General features: G+C 35.3%; 2 protein-coding genes across 7 annotated transcripts; both read right to left on the reverse strand.

Moving 5' to 3' along the window:
• Nucleotides 1-2,094: 2,094 nt before the first annotated feature.
• On the reverse strand, nucleotides 2,095-10,282 carry LOC123681759. Of its 5 annotated transcripts, none has more exons than XM_045620037.1 (13): nucleotides 10,119-10,282; nucleotides 9,748-10,061; nucleotides 9,118-9,185; nucleotides 8,873-9,062; nucleotides 7,710-7,848; nucleotides 6,719-6,911; nucleotides 6,328-6,651; nucleotides 6,165-6,206; nucleotides 5,134-5,345; nucleotides 3,148-5,076; nucleotides 2,883-3,084; nucleotides 2,544-2,817; nucleotides 2,095-2,276 (listed from the first exon to the last, which is right to left on the reverse strand). In XM_045620037.1, the coding sequence occupies exons 1-13, from the start codon at nucleotides 10,194-10,196 to the stop codon at nucleotides 2,225-2,227; spliced, it is 4,017 nt and encodes a 1,338-aa protein (XP_045475993.1). In that variant the 5' UTR covers nucleotides 10,197-10,282; the 3' UTR covers nucleotides 2,095-2,224. The 5 variants fall into 5 exon arrangements, with proteins under 5 accessions (XP_045475993.1, XP_045475992.1, XP_045475991.1 ...); XM_045620036.1 differs by having other exon boundaries at nucleotides 3,169-5,076; nucleotides 7,710-7,932; XM_045620035.1 differs by having other exon boundaries at nucleotides 7,710-7,932.
• Nucleotides 10,283-10,460: 178 nt separating this feature from the next.
• LOC123681760 lies at nucleotides 10,461-14,380 on the reverse strand. Of its 2 annotated transcripts, none has more exons than XM_045620040.1 (2): nucleotides 14,022-14,376; nucleotides 10,461-11,078 (listed from the first exon to the last, which is right to left on the reverse strand). In XM_045620040.1, exons 1-2 carry the CDS (start codon nucleotides 14,136-14,138, stop codon nucleotides 10,680-10,682), a joined length of 516 nt encoding a protein of 171 aa, XP_045475996.1. In that variant the 5' UTR covers nucleotides 14,139-14,376; the 3' UTR covers nucleotides 10,461-10,679. The 2 variants fall into 2 exon arrangements, with proteins under 2 accessions (XP_045475996.1, XP_045475997.1); XM_045620041.1 differs by having other exon boundaries at nucleotides 11,038-12,051; nucleotides 14,022-14,380.
• Nucleotides 14,381-15,823: the final 1,443 nt, after the last annotated feature.

The raw sequence follows: 15,823 nt of genomic DNA on the forward strand, positions 1-15,823 counted from the left end.
GCCATGCTGGTCTTTGACGTCAAAATCATCGTTCTTGAATCTTTTAAACCACTCTCGGCACGTTCTTCCACTAATAGCGGCTTCACCATATGTATTTGAGAGCATTCGATGAGCCTAAGTTGCAGATTTATTCATATTAAAGCAGAAAATTACAATCTCCTGCAAATGACGAGAATTTGGCTCGGAAGCTGACATGTTTAATCGAGAATAACTTTATGATGCAGACACAAATCGACAAATATTTCGATAGCGTTGTATTTATCAACAAAATACGTAGAATATTGATACGAACTTTGGCAGTATTGTCACTAAGCTTGTTCGATAAGGTTTTTAATGTAGTTTTTGGGTATAAATACGCTTTTTGAAAATTTGGTATACACACAGGATGTTTTATAACATGTAGGTTATATGAAAAATATTATAATCCCAGTCCCGAACTGCCTTATCAACAAGTCAATAAGAGTGAATTTTCATTTCCTGAAATCTTCAAAAAATTCATGAAATCATTCAAAAGTAATGCCGATTGAAAGTTTTCGATAAAATACATGAAGCACCCTGCATCTCTCAAACGAATAATAAAAAAGGAGATATGTCGTACACTGATTCAGACTCCCCAAAATGTCTTATATCTTCAGAGAAAACCTGAAACAGCCTGTATATATCGAAAATGAATTAAAATTAATATAAATTCTGAAATAACGACAAGAAATTTTTCGCAGATCATATTTTTTTTTGAAAATTTCCAAAAAACACTCAACTAATACGAAAATCTAGATAAATCCATCAGGGTTCATCAGTAGATTGAAGTTTGCTAGTTTTTCTAATTGAACACTGATTTTGGAACGTGGGAGTGTTCTTGCAGATAATTCTTCATGTATGTTGAAATACTCATTGTTGCTTCTCGTGACCTTAAAGATAGGACATGTGAGTCTGAAGAAGTCCGCATAACATCCCTGATATTATTTACTTTCAGCATTATTTTTTACCGGTAAGAATTGAATGTCAAGTAGAAAAACTTTAACTAGTCAAGAGCGTGTGAAATGACATATTTATATCGTATGGTACTCATAAAATTAACGGAAATGATCCAATCTTTTGGAGTTCTTTAATTGGATAAAATTTTCCACTAACTTTGAAAGATTTTGAGGAAATAAAGGTAGTCAAACATATGAAAAAACGTATTGGTATTTTAAAATATTCCATCATTCACAATAGTTTGATATCAATCTTAAATTAACAAATAATGTATCAGATAACATTTTGAATTATTCAGTTTGAATATTTTCTTAATTTCACAGTTTAATTTTAGGGAAAGTATTGCAAAGTTTGGAGGATCAACTACGGATAATAACCTAAAAATAAAAAAAACAAAAATTCGTTTGGAAAAATTGAATTTCTAAGTGGGGGTAAGAATTTCTTTCGGGATCGTCGCTTGAGGTTTATTGTTAGATAAAATAAATTAGAAACACAAAGTTTAAGTGTATTTCAATGTCGAGAGTAATTGCCGTCTTGAAAATTTCTACAGAATCGCTTGGGTTTGGCAATAGGTGATTTCAAATAGAATGAATCACGTTATTTAGCCATGAAACAATGAAAGAAGTGCTTCAAATTGGTTATGGAGAGAACCTCTTTAATTATAAATTTCACACACTGTATACCAGTTGTTCAATAATATTTTTTCATACCTCGAAACGAAAATATGGACTATTTTACTTACTCATGTTGATAGTGTTGATGCTTTGTAAGAATTTCGTTAATAAAACTCATAAAAAATATATAAAAAGTATTTCTCTATTCACATCATGCTCAGAAAGTATTCAGATTGCTATTCTCAAAAATGACATCGATAACAAAGTATTATATTCAAAATAACAAACTGGTATAATATAAAATAAATATAAGTAACAGAAAAATGTATTTGCCAACTGCAAAATATCTAAAATTAGAGTGAGTGGGATTTCAAATCACAAACATCGTTTTCTAGTATTTAAAAATTTAATATAAGATCTATTTCTCTACCAAATCTCATGTTACTAGCATTTATTCTTCACAAGAAAAGCATTCAACATCAGTAAGCTTCATTCTTTTTTTAACTTGAATTTAGATACCCAATAGTTATGTTCATATCTTTATTTTTTCTAAAAAAGAAATTGTTTCCCATAAAATATAATTCGAGTAACATAAAAATATAATTAGGCTTAATCTAAACACACTCATTTTATCTTCATTTTCTTTCATCGGGATAGGATCTTTTCAAGGGCCCTCTTTTCGAAATACTGAAATGAACAAAACAATATATAAAACAATTTATAACCTTATGTCTACACATGGTAAGGTCATCATCAGACAGTAACACCAAAGAATTAGTGAATGATCATTTTTTCAATGATCATACTCTTCTTAGAAATCTGAGTGTATCGTGTGAAATATATTCCTTTTACAGATAATTCAAAGAGTAACAGAATCTACCGATATATCGACTTAGTTAATGAAGACCTTACCAATCTCTCTCTCTCTCTCTCTCTCTTTCTTGTCAAAAATACCTGGATGTGTTCCTATAATTCATTTCCTCCATCAATTTCGCCTCTCTCTGCATCTTTCTTCTCCTTACAGGACAACTAGGACACTGTTCTAGACATTCTCTGTCTTGTGCATCCATCCTCATAGCAAAATCTGGACTCTGATCAAAATCTGTTCTTCTATGTACCGAATCTCTCAATGCTGTTGACCTCTGTGTAGATCTTCGATATCGATCCTCATCTTCTTGGTATCTCTTTTGAGAGTTTTCTCCTTTCGAACTGTACCTTTTGGACGGACCTGTATGTCGAAATTAATAATAACAACGTTCATTTTTTATCGTTCTCAACTGAACTCCCACTCACCTATAGCATCTTCTAACCTTGAACTTTTGTGGTCAAAGTTAGTAAAAGGATTTGGCATCATCCTAAAGTCATCCTTAGGATGATAGGGTTGTTGATTTAACGGTACAGCAGTATACTTATTAGTAGCTGGAGCTTCTTGGGCTTCTTTCATATCTCTTGGTCCACATCGAGGATTACATATACAATCACAAACGCAAGGTTCCTACAAAAAAAAGGTATATAAAATAAAATCGTTCAACAATCGTTGGAGAAGGTTAGATACAACCTTGGCCATCTTCGTCCTAACCTTTGGAAACCCATCGAAGTAAGGTGGAATATGACTAATCTTCTCTTCTGAATCACTGAGATGTATATCCTCTCTTATTCTTTGTTCTTGGATAGGATCCAACATTCTTGGCAATCCAGAATAATTATCTTGCATATTTCTATGATTGTTAAGTGACATATTACGACTGTTGAGAGACAAACCTCTTTGACTCTTTATTTCATCTGTATTCTTCGATTCCTCTATTTGATCCTCTAACGTATTTCTTTTATAGTTGAGTGATATATTTCTGCTGTTCACAGATCTTTGACTCCTTGTATCATCATTATTCAATGTTCCTTCCATTTGATTCTCTAGCGTATTTCTATCATAGTTTGGCGGACCGCTCTGTAGAGAATAACGTCTTTGACTTTTTATCTCATCTTCGTTCAATACCTGTTCAATTTGATTCTCTAAACTGTTCATATCATAGTTGAGTGGTATATTTCTGCTGTTCAAAGAAGAACGTCTCGTACTCCTAGATTGATTATCTAATGCATTCCTATCATTATAGTTAGCTGATTGAGTTTTGCTGTCTAAAGACAAACGTCTATTACTTCTTATCTCCTCATTGTCCAATGGTGCTGCAGTTCGATTTCTATCATCTTTAGATGGTGTACTACTGTCCAATGATACCCGTCTAGGATTTCTAGTCTCATAAACGCCCGATGGTACTCTAGTTTGATTTCTGTTATCTGTAGATTGTATGGTTCTACTATCCAGTGACCTACCTCTATGACTTCTTATCTCATCATTATTCAATACTTCTCTAGTTTGATTCTTATTATCTTTAGGTGGTGTACTTCTACTGTCCAGTGACATACGTTTATGACTTCTTATATCATCATTATCTAATGTTGCTCTAGTTCGATTTCTATTATCTTTTGATAATATACTTCTATTGTCCAGTGATGAACGTCTACTACTCCTCATTTCATCGTTATCCCATTCCTTTCCCTGAGTACTACGGTAGCTACCTTCATCACCAGATCTTCGATGAGAGGGCAATACATGAGAAACAATCGAAGCTCTTCTATCGTCGTCCTTCGTGACGAAATTGACTGAAGATCTAAGTACCTCACTTTTCAACATTGGGCAGCACAAACATTTCGGAGGAATACCCGAGCAATAAGTTTTAGGATTCCGCTCGACAGGTGGAGCTATTTCAGCTGATTTTTCAGCTTCCCTAGCTTCAGAAGACCAAGTATTACTTTCGTCCAAGACGAAAGACAGTTCTGAACCAGGCTGACACGGACAAGAAAGGTTTTCACTTACGTTCGTTTGTACAGTTTGCACAGATTCATTGTTGGAGTATTTTCTGATAGGTTGCTCATCGAGATGAAGACTTCTCCCATTTATTGAAATGGCCTGGGATGCGGCATCTTGAACTTCCGTCGATCTACTATTTCTTATCAACACGTAACTATCGTTGATCCTTTTGTTTCCCAGTCTGTCAAGATTAGTGTTGGTATGAATCGTTTCATGTTCTTCAGTTTGCACGATGTTTTCTTGGGCTGGTTGACTAATCTTCCTTCGATCTACAACATCCAAAGCTTCACTTAAACTTCTCACATAACGCCCAGTATTAGGCGGCTCTTGCAGATCTTCCCCAATGGTATCAAGAGTTGGTTTTTGCTGGCCATACCCACCATGACTATCCAATGAGGTTCTCCTCAGTATGTTCGGAGCATATACTTGGCTCACTATTGTTTTCCTAGTGTTTTTCGACACGTGATCAGTCTCTACACTTTCTGCCCATCTTCTGTATTGGGATTCGTTACTTACATCCGAATACGATGGTGATATTATGTCTAAGGTTCCTATGGTTACTTTTCTATTCATTGATTTGTCCTGATCTGATAGGTTTCGATTGCGGGTGTTTCGTAAACTCTTCAAGAATAGAAAAAAGTATTGTAAACTCTTTGACATGACATAACCTAAACTCACCAATGGTTTGGACGTGCTGTCATCGCCTTCATCAAAAAAACTTTCTCTTTTAAACACAGACTCGTTACTATCTCCTTCATTCACGCTGCCGAATTCTTGGTTCATCACTCCATAATCTAAAGATGTACTGATGTCTGTGGGTTGTTCTAAATTCGGTTCATTGTGTTCTGATAATAACGTCAAAGCTTCATGCCTTTCAATGTCCAGTGCAGCTTGAAGAAGAAATAAAATATGTTGGTTGATATATACTAACTGACAAAGAAACTGCAACACCCAGAAGAAGCTGTTTAATTTTTATTTTTTTTTTGTATTTGGAGGAAAAAAACGAAGGGTTTACAATTTTTTTTGACAAATTTGTTAATAATGTGTTTGTCCACCGCGATTATCTATACACTCCCCAACACGTCTCGGCATTGATGAAATAAGATGTTCTATATCTTCTTGATCGATACTATTCCAAGCTACCTGTACTCCATGTCTCATAGCCGCCAAAGTCCTCTTTCAAGTTCACTTAGCTGGCGATAAATTCCGCGTACACGTGCTCTAGGCATTTTAACAACAACTAAACATAGACTTTGGATCTTCTCGAACAGCTGGTTCGTTGTAAAATTTAAAAAACTTGCAAAGAACGACTACAATATTTCAGTAACAAAAATTGTTTACATAAAAAATTTTCACGATTTTTTTCTCCAAATTCAATAATTTACTCCATGCTGTACTATCTATGTTTCACCAAAATAAAATTGAAATTTAAACAGCACCTTCTGGGTGTTGCAGTTTCTTTGTCAGTTAGTATATGTTACATTGATCTCGCAATGGTTTCCTTCAAAATTATTGAACTACCCCACCCGTTGTTCAAAGCCTTTATAATGAGGAAATAATGAGAAATCTCTGAAGGGTTTTTGCCCCCAATATTTCAACTTTCCAGTCTTTCATTGCTTGGGGACGATAAATTGAACAGAAGACTCCTCAAAATTCAGGGTTTCATCAACCCAAGGCCTGCAAAAACCAAAGAATCACATGTGACTTACCTGGAGCAGTATAACCAACGTTCTGTCCCTGTCTGGTCTTATCTGAAACGCATCATAAAAAAGCACAGCATGACGAACAACAGCAAGGAATATATTTCACACAATTCTCTCTCTGACTCGTGAACTTACCAGATACCTTTTCATTAAAATTTCGATTTCTTACCATGACAGGAGCAACCGTGATGCATCCTATTGTCTCTCATCTGCTCCAGCTGCTCCTCTATGATCCTCTGCTGTTGCTGCACTGAATTCTGCGGGTATTGTTTCACAGCCCCCTTGACCACTGTGGATGCTCGATAATGGGTGTACCCACATGTACAGGGCGATTGGCTGTAGTGGTGGGTTACGTAAGGTGTTATCTGCTCCGTTGGGTCGTATACTCTTGATGCGCAACATTGACAGGTTTGCACTTGACATGGCACGCTGTCCAGCTGATACCTTGGATCGAATGGCAGTTGGTGCACTTCAAAGTTAGGGCGTTGGTCTCCTAGAGTAGCCATAAATGTGAGTGGATATTGTGAAATTTGTTGGTGGGAACACCTTGACCTTCCTACCTGCTGCTTGGTAAGGAGTCAAGTATATGCGTGGTGACACTTCCTCCTCCTGGTTCAGGGAAGGTTGCTGTGGCTGCAAAGGTGTGGTGTGGTGTGGTGGATAAGATCGTTTTATGTGGATCACAGCATCTTCGGCGGGTTCTTCGTTGGATGGGTCAACGGTTGGCGCTGAAGAGTAGTTTGTTAGGTTCACCTGGTGGAGAATCACACCAAGAATGTAGTTAAAGAGTCATGTTATAAAGAAAAAAATGTTAGGAATTCTAACCATGTTTCTTTCAATCCAGGTGAATATACAGGGTGTTTCCTAAACATGCGGCAAAAATTCAGGGGGTTGTTCCTTGGACTATTTTAAGCATGTTTTGTCCTTGGATGATTTTTGAAAAACCTCTTTGTTTCGAAGATACAGGGCGAACAACATTTTTCATATTTTTGAAATTAATAATAGTTTAAATAAAAATGCGTACCGCACTGTGTTTACTAAGTAGGTACAATTTATTTTTAAATTTGTTTAACAACATTCCAATTACTAAAAACGGCCAGTTTTTCGACTAAAAATTGAAAATGTGGAAGACTTGCGAAATCGGATCATTGCTGGGTGTAACTTAATAAGAAATGATCCTGGTGTTTTTGAAAGGGTTCGGCAGTCAATGAGGAGTAGATTGGATGCTTGTATGCTGGCTAGAGGTGGTCATTTTCAACAGTTTTTGTAGGTTGAGTTGAATTTTCATGTAATTTTTCATAATAAAATGTTATTATCTGAAATTTTGTTTCCCCTATATCTTCGAAACAAATAGGTTTTTCAAAAATCATCAAAGGACAAAATATTCTTAGAATAGTCCAAGGAACAACCCTTTGAATTTTTGCCGCATGTTTAGGAAACACCCTGTATAGAGGTCAAAAATGATAACATTGATAGAACAATTAAAGCATAATAAAAGCTAAGTACAAGCATAATAACAATTAGGAACATCTAGAGCAAGATTTCACGTACTTGACGGGATTGTTCACTCAGTACACGACTGCCATTATGCTGTGACCTTAGGCTCCCTTCGCCTTGATTTCCATCGCCAGCTGAAGGATAAAGGTTCTTAGTCTCGTCAATCGAAGTTCTCTTATTGGAAGATACATCGCTAGAAATTGAATGCGTTCTTGGAGAATTATCTAGGGTATTTCTTTTTGGCACGTATAAGTTAGCCGGTACTGCTGGCTCTATCCTAGGAAAGCATCGGTCAATTCAGGCTTCAGTTCATATACAGGGTTCCCCAATAATAGGTTAGGTATATTGGTTAGTATATTTCAATAGAAATCATTGGATGTTTATTTCATTGTAAAGAGGAATATATGACATTGACGACGGAAAACGATATCAGCCAATGGCTGTCATGACTCGAAAACTTCACGAAGGTGCTTCACTGCGAACCATAAGTGCTTTAGTTTTGAACTGATTGCAAAATTATTACCATTTTTGAGGTGGATTTTTACAATTTTAGAGCATTGTTGATTCATGCATCGTTCCATTTTCAGTAATGGCATAGTTTTTACTTGTCGAATGTCAAAAAAATTATTCAAATGTGACAGCTGCCCAGATAGCGGGCTGTTCAAAATGAAACCTCTTATTGGAAAACGATTTACTAGTGGTAGCTGTTTTATTTCACACAGGTCCACATAAATAAGTCCAAGCAAATTTTGCTGTAAATATCCGAGGTATTTATTGTAATTTCAAATATGAAATCTTATGAATTCAAATTGGAGGGTGTACAATCATACCTTTGAGCATGGTGCCAATCTCCACAATTATCTTTCTGAGAATTAGATTAGGAGAGGTCCTATTAAATGGCCCACAAGATTTCCAGATTTGACACCTCTAGACTTTTTTTGAGGGGTCAAGACAGTACCTTATTCTCTAGGAGGTATTCGCCAAAAAAATGAATTATTTCAAGTACTTGTAACTTTTAGACGAAAACGAATGTTCATAAGAAGAAAATGTTAAGAATGAGCACAACTATCAGCTTGTAGAACGCCCTGTATAGTGAAATCCGATAGAGGTAAAAAATATGCAATTCGTATTAGAAATCGCTGATCGACAACCATTGAGCAAATGTATTTGCAAACGATTTCTAGGTGTTAAAATCTCACCTTTGCGTCATAACTCACCCTGTAAGATTGTCTGGAGTGGGAAGAGGAGGGGCATCGCTCCCACCAACCGGAAACGTGCCACCGTAACTAGTAATCGGAAATGAAGATCTTCTTTTACCAGCACCTACTGGTGCTATCCTCCTAGTCTCAACTGGCAGCTCTTCTATTATCTCCAAATCGTCCTCAACTTGAACAGGTTGGTCGAAAGCTACAAGAAGGGTTGATTTGATTGAAAAAAAAACCATGGCTGGTGCAAGACATACTCTGTTTATCTGGTTTTTCTTCTGATATTGGATGGACTTTCCTCAAAAGGTTCGACTCGAAAGCACGTCTGAAAATTGCTACGTTTTTACTTATTCAGTGACATAGGATAGGGAAACATTGGTCGTTAGTTTAAAAGAATGATATTTCTTCCAAGTCTACCGAAAGTAAGAGGGTAGGTACTTATTGTGGTCTCTTTTCAGTTGAAACAAATTTTGGTCTCCTTATTCAAATTTTTTACTTTCAAAATGCATTCAGAACACCCTGAGCAAGTTTGGATTCCTATCTAATATAAACCTTTTTGTCTAAGAAGCCAGAGCAATATTATATTATAATAGTGTTTATATTATAATCAATCAATTTGAGCTGATGTTTATATTCTTTCTACTTATCCGATTATAATGAAATTTGGTAAGGATATTCGGCTTAGGATTTAAAAGGATCTCTAGGAATTTTATCTTTTTGAATATAGGTTGCGCATGCGTCAATTAAATCTTAAATCTTCTCGTGCAATGCTAGTTTTACAAAACCACAGATAAAGTACTATGGAGCGCTGACTTCTCAAGAGCAAAAATCGGAGTAGTACTTTCAGTGCCTAACTATTGGCAGAATTTTGTTATTTCTATACTTACACAATCAAAATTACACCATCCACCAAAAATACAACTCCAGTAATAGCAAACACGACACCAATCATCATGTTGAATAGAACTGATTGAAAGAGCATGAATCCAAATGACAGAAAACACATAAATGCTGCAAGAAATGCCAGTCCAACCCAAACAGGAGCTGTGTAATGCTTTCTTTTCAAGCTAGCTACTACATCTATAACAGTAACCACAAGAAACCCAAATGAAGTTGCAAACAGCACCACAGTAGCACCAACAAACATATGTCCAGAGGTCCAGAAGAAAATAGCAAGGATCAGGCAAACCAAACACAAAATCTAGAACAGGACGTGAGAATTCCACTACCTTTTTTGTGTCCTGGAGTACATACCTACCATTTGGGCAACTCTGAGGTACATGGTGGGTTTGGGATATGGGACATTGTCAGAAATGCTGCTAGATCTTCTCCTCATAATTGTAGTTCATATAAGGTTGAGGTTTTGGTCTTTTTGAAGAATCAATAAGGATGTGTCAATATTCTTGACATTTTTACAAGACGTTCAAAATTAAAATAGGTAGTGTCAAATCTCACACCTTGACAATACAGCTGATTCATATTCTCTGATGATGTTAAACGAAAGAAAAAAACGATAAAAACCTAGGAATTTAGATCCAAATAAAAGCTGGGAGAATTTTCAGATCGAAATATCGAATAAAAACAAAATTATTTGTCTTCAAAATTTAATTCTTATTTATATTAGATACATACTAGCAAATTATCAAACAAAGTAAATTATAAAAAAATTGAAATTATAACAAATGGACGGAATTCGATATAATCAATAATGTTACAACAATCTAAACTGAAAACTAAGTAAATATATCCAATAGAAAAATATCAGAAAACATTTTTTCATAATATACATAAAATTAAAACATTGTAATACAGAAAAATTTCAAGCATTATGTACAAAGTCCTTCTTGAACTTACAATGCAGAAACACATCAAAAGCATACAACACTGCATTCATTAAACTAAAAAATACTGTAGTTAAAAGCATCACAAGATGATGCGTATGTGGATGAAAGAAATGATGAGGTTGTAGATCTGTTTTAGCTTTTAATAACAAACCTGCAGTCAATATGAACATTACAGAACCAGCAGCAGAAAAAATTATGTTTGTCTTGTAGGAAATTCTGTCTTTTATAGATCTGCTAAGTAAGAACATTAGATTTATTATGATGAAGCCTGAATATGTTGTGTACACTAATCCTAAGATACCTAAGTGTGATTTTCCAATTCTTGTCCCTTGTGCAGGATCATAAATTAGTGCTATACACGTTGCACAGACTAACTGAAACAGAAACCACAATTAGTCCATACTGTATATGGCAAATCTTCAAGGAAAATTTGATAGCACCAAAATTTATTATGTTCTTGTGTTGTTTGTGAACAAGAATATTAAAGATGAGAACTAAAATAGTACCTACTGACTTTGAGAGTGTCTTTCAGAGCTGTCAAATATACTTTTGAAGAGTCAAAATAAATAAGTACTCTTAAGTACTCTCTGAAATATTACCTATCTGAAGGTTCTTTTGACATCTATGTTAGATCATGTTTTAGAAAAGAGACTTGAGTTACTTTTAAGTTGAAAAGGAAACTTCAATACTCATCTTAAGTTACTTTTTGAACGCTCGATAAGATACTTTACAGTAGGTTTCTCATATATCAGTTTTGGGCTACAAGATATAGATCTTTTCGTACAGTATCTGAGATACTAGTTACTTTTTGCCGAAGAATAAATAGTTACTTAGTGTTAAGTAGCTATTAATAAACTTTTGACAGCTCTTCTTTCAGATGATAAGTTTCAGCTTTTGGTGTTCGTTGAAATCAACATACACAAAGGCAAAAATTGGAATTCATAAATTCTACACATAGAATCAAAAGTCATCCATTCTTTTGAACGTATAAACTGAATCAGCAGCAAAGACCATACAATTCACAAAAGCAAAGAATAAAGAAACAGTCAGGTTTGTCATAAGGCTCATTTCTGAGCTGTATCCATAGTGTTTCATCAAGAACGTCCTGCAAACTATCAGCAATATGCCTGTTATCATGAAGAGGGCTGAACCTAGCAAGGCATAAATAGCAGCAGATTTATAAGGCATTCTTTCTCCATAAAATCTGTTGATGATGAGGAGGATGTTGATCATCAGGAAGCCAGAGTAGGAGGTAAACATGATTCCTACGTGGTTCATATGGCTGCTACCAAGACCTGATATTTTAACCGCGTCATATACGAAGAGAAGGCATACAATGCAGAGTAACTGGAAAATTAATGTGGAAAAATGTCAGTGGATTGCTGAAAATGTGAGAAAAACTTCAAGAATTTCCTTTTAAAATAAGAGCTCTATTATTTTTTCATGGTGTCCCTATTTTTCGAATTTTGAACTGGGAATGATATAAAACAATAAGGTTTGACTCGCTGATAACAAATTGATTGTAAAATTCGATTATATTCTTCCTTCCGGCGTTTAACACGAAAACTCTCGAACGTAAATATTTAAAAACTTGACATTTTCAGGCGCGAGACTAAAAAAAGGATTCCAAAAATAAAGATTTAATCTGGTGAAAATTTGCACGAATTGCACCCTTGGAGACCATAGAACTGTGCATGGATGAACGTGCACTCAAAATCTTCTCACTTCACGACAGAACTTTCTTCGTAAACCTTTCCTGAAAATTTCAAATCTCTACCATGTTTCCTTCGAGAGATATCGTGTTCACGGCGGACGGACAATATTGATTTTGATCTCGAATTCTTCATTCAGTGAGTAAAAACATTTGAGAAAAGGATAACAAATTATTTCTCTGGAAGAAGCGCGCAGAACTAAATTACACATCTATGATTTATTTTAAAATAAACGTTTTAGTATTTTTTTCATTCAATTTGATAAAAAGTTGATTGATACAGATATAAAGGGTGTTTTTTTTAGAGCTATAGAACTTTAAATTGCAATAAAACAACGATGGATTATTCGATTGACATGACTTTTATTTATCCGCAAGATAAACTTGTGGCATTACATTTCAAATATGATTTCTGGCATATGACCGCCACGACTGGCTCGGATGTAGTCCAATCTGGACGTCCAATTTTCGATGACTTTTTCCAACAATTGTGGCCGTATATCGCCAATAACACGGCGAATGTTGTCTTCCTAATGGTCAAGGGTTTGTGGCTTATCCGCATAGACCAATCACTTTACATAGCCCCACCGAAAGTAGTCTAGCGGTGTTAAATCCAAAACGTGAAATTAGGCGGTCACCAAACGTGTCTTTCAATAAATCGATTGTGGCACGAGCTGTGTGACATGTTGCTCCGTCTTGTTGGAACCACAGCTCCTGGACATCATGGTTCTTCAATTCAGGAATGAAAAAGTTAGTAATCATGGCTCTATATCGATCACCATTGACTGTAACGTTCTGGCCATCATCGTTTTTGAAGAAGTACGGACCAATGATTCCACCAGCCCATAAAGCGCACCAAACAGTCAGTTTTTCTGAATGTAACGGTGTTTCGACATACACTTGAGGATTAGCTTCACTCCAAATGCGGCAGTTTTGTTTGTTGACGTAGCCATTCAACCAGAAGTGCGCTTCATCGCTAAACAAAATAAAATGGACGTGGTGCGCGATACGTATTCCGCACAGAACCATTATTTTCGAAATAAAATTGCACTATTTAAAAGCGTTGTTCAGGCGTGAGTCTATTCATGATGAATTGTCGAACCAAACTGAGAATAAATCACTTGACAGCTGTTAAATCGGTCGCCATCTTGAACAGTAATGCCAACTTAAAGTTATATACCTCGAAAAAAAACACCCATTAGTAAGAAACTCGGCAAGAAAGTACATTCGGCTTGAAAGATTTTGATTATGCAAGAAAGAAAAACAACTTTGTGGACAAATTTGAGCGGAGAGGTGTCTCAAAAGAAATTTTATATTTGTTAAGCTTACGTCAATCGGTAGTCTGTCTGGGAAATATGTTGGCTATGGGGCGTTTCTCGGGACCGAATCACGCGTTGTGCGTACGCCAATTTCACAAAAATGGTAATTCTGAGACCATAGCGCGAATTTTGTTCAATATTCGATGTTTCCGACACTTGAATGAGAAATAAATCCCTAAATAGTGTATTTTTATAATTGATAAATATTTTTTCGATAAATGGCTTATCTTTTTTATAACTTTCTTTAGAGACATTCGATTTTGATTCTTCGCTATTACAATACTCACCAATTCGATCACTTTAAGCCCTATCTGCCAATAATCGTTGATTTTTTGCTTCAGCGTCCTTTTTCGTTCCAGTTTAGGCTCTTCAGGATCCTTGCTAGGCTCTACCTCGCTGGACATTTCGACTTCCACTTTCTTTGGAACGTCGTATAAGGATTCACGATTTTCCACTTTGAGTGCAATTTTCAACAGTTTAACGAAAGAACGGTTGTACCTTTTCGATGCACTGTTCGGTGTTAGACTGAAGAAAAAACGAGCAATTAGACGGAAAGAGTTCGGTTCGTTAATTAGAATTAACCCTTGGCCCCCCAATTGATTGACACCTACACCATCTTCTCTGAAACTGTACGAAGTCTCCAAGAAGTGATACATTTCATGCATGTAACATTTGTTATGAATGACGCATCGTGTAATTGAAGATTATAATGGGAGAACTGTTTATGAACACTGCTATTAACTGCCTAAGTGCCTTTAATGTTGGCTATACCTAAGAGTAATAAACGTAGATAGTGAGAGCATATGTCATTTTCAGTAAGCAAGTTTTGTCCCCAACATGAACTATAAAATTTGACATGAAGCGCGCGGAAAGGAAAACATATCAGTGATACGATATTTCACTCAATTCGCGAGTTTCCCCACAAATGAAGCATTTCTTATGTCCCATAGTGAATCAACGATTCATATTAACTCAAAATATATTGAAATAAATACCTCAATATATCAGAAATTCAGAAAACAAACTTCAAGTTCGCCAAATGACGTGAAATAACCGATGACACTAGAAGAGCAAAAATTGGCAAACTTTGGATTTCAGCAGGTAGATACAGAAAATAATAAATATTCTGCTTATTATAAATTCGTCAATTAGACAAATGTCGGATTCCAAATATTCAAATTTGCATATTTAATTGGAAATCACTCAAATAAATATATTCCATTCAATGTAATAAACATTTTTAATGATATAGTAAAATTGTGGATTTGAAAATATATCAAAATCCATCAACATAATCTAACCATGTTGGGGACATGTAAAAATTGCGTATACATCCTCTATCTATGTTTATTACCCTATGGGCTATACTTTATAAACGTTTAATTCTAGAATTTTGAGACGATAGTGAGTACTTCGAGATCAAAGTCAATTATTTTCGCACAGGCTGTTTAGAAATTTGATGTTCGAAGATGGAATCTCCCCAACTACAGTAGAACCTAACAGAAAAACGACTGTTACATTTTGTAGCTCTTTTTTCAAAAAACTGATAATTGCTTGTCGATTTTTTCTTCCATATTCAAAATATGAACGGATATTCGAATTTTGTCAATCATAAGATCCTCTTTCTTGATGCTCTCTTATCTCTGTGAACAAATAAATTTTAATGTGCGAAATTTTCCATAAAATCTGCTACTGATAGTAATGCTGGAAAAATTAGTTCCTCATAAGTTTTTCAATTACAATAAAGGGTTTTCCAATGAGAGGTTTCATTTTGAATAGTCTACTATCTAGCCAGCTGTCATCTTTCGATATCGGACAAGTAAAACTACGACACTACAAAAATAAAAAGATACACGTTCCAACAACGCATTGAAATTGTTGAAATTTACTACAAAAATGGTGAAAATTTCGCAGAGTTCGCAAAACCTAAGCACTTTTGATCGTCATGCAGCACTTTCTCGAAACTGTGTGTGTCTTAGGTGGATGATTTCAGCAAGAACACATCACAGGAAATTTTTTTAGTCACCAATTTGATGGCCTTAGCTCCAAACCTTTGTTGATTTCAGATGTTATTATAAAAAAGCCTATA

Source organism: Harmonia axyridis, chromosome 6 (assembly GCF_914767665.1).
Source record: "Harmonia axyridis chromosome 6, icHarAxyr1.1, whole genome shotgun sequence".
Taxonomy (NCBI): Eukaryota; Metazoa; Arthropoda; class Insecta; order Coleoptera; family Coccinellidae; genus Harmonia; species Harmonia axyridis.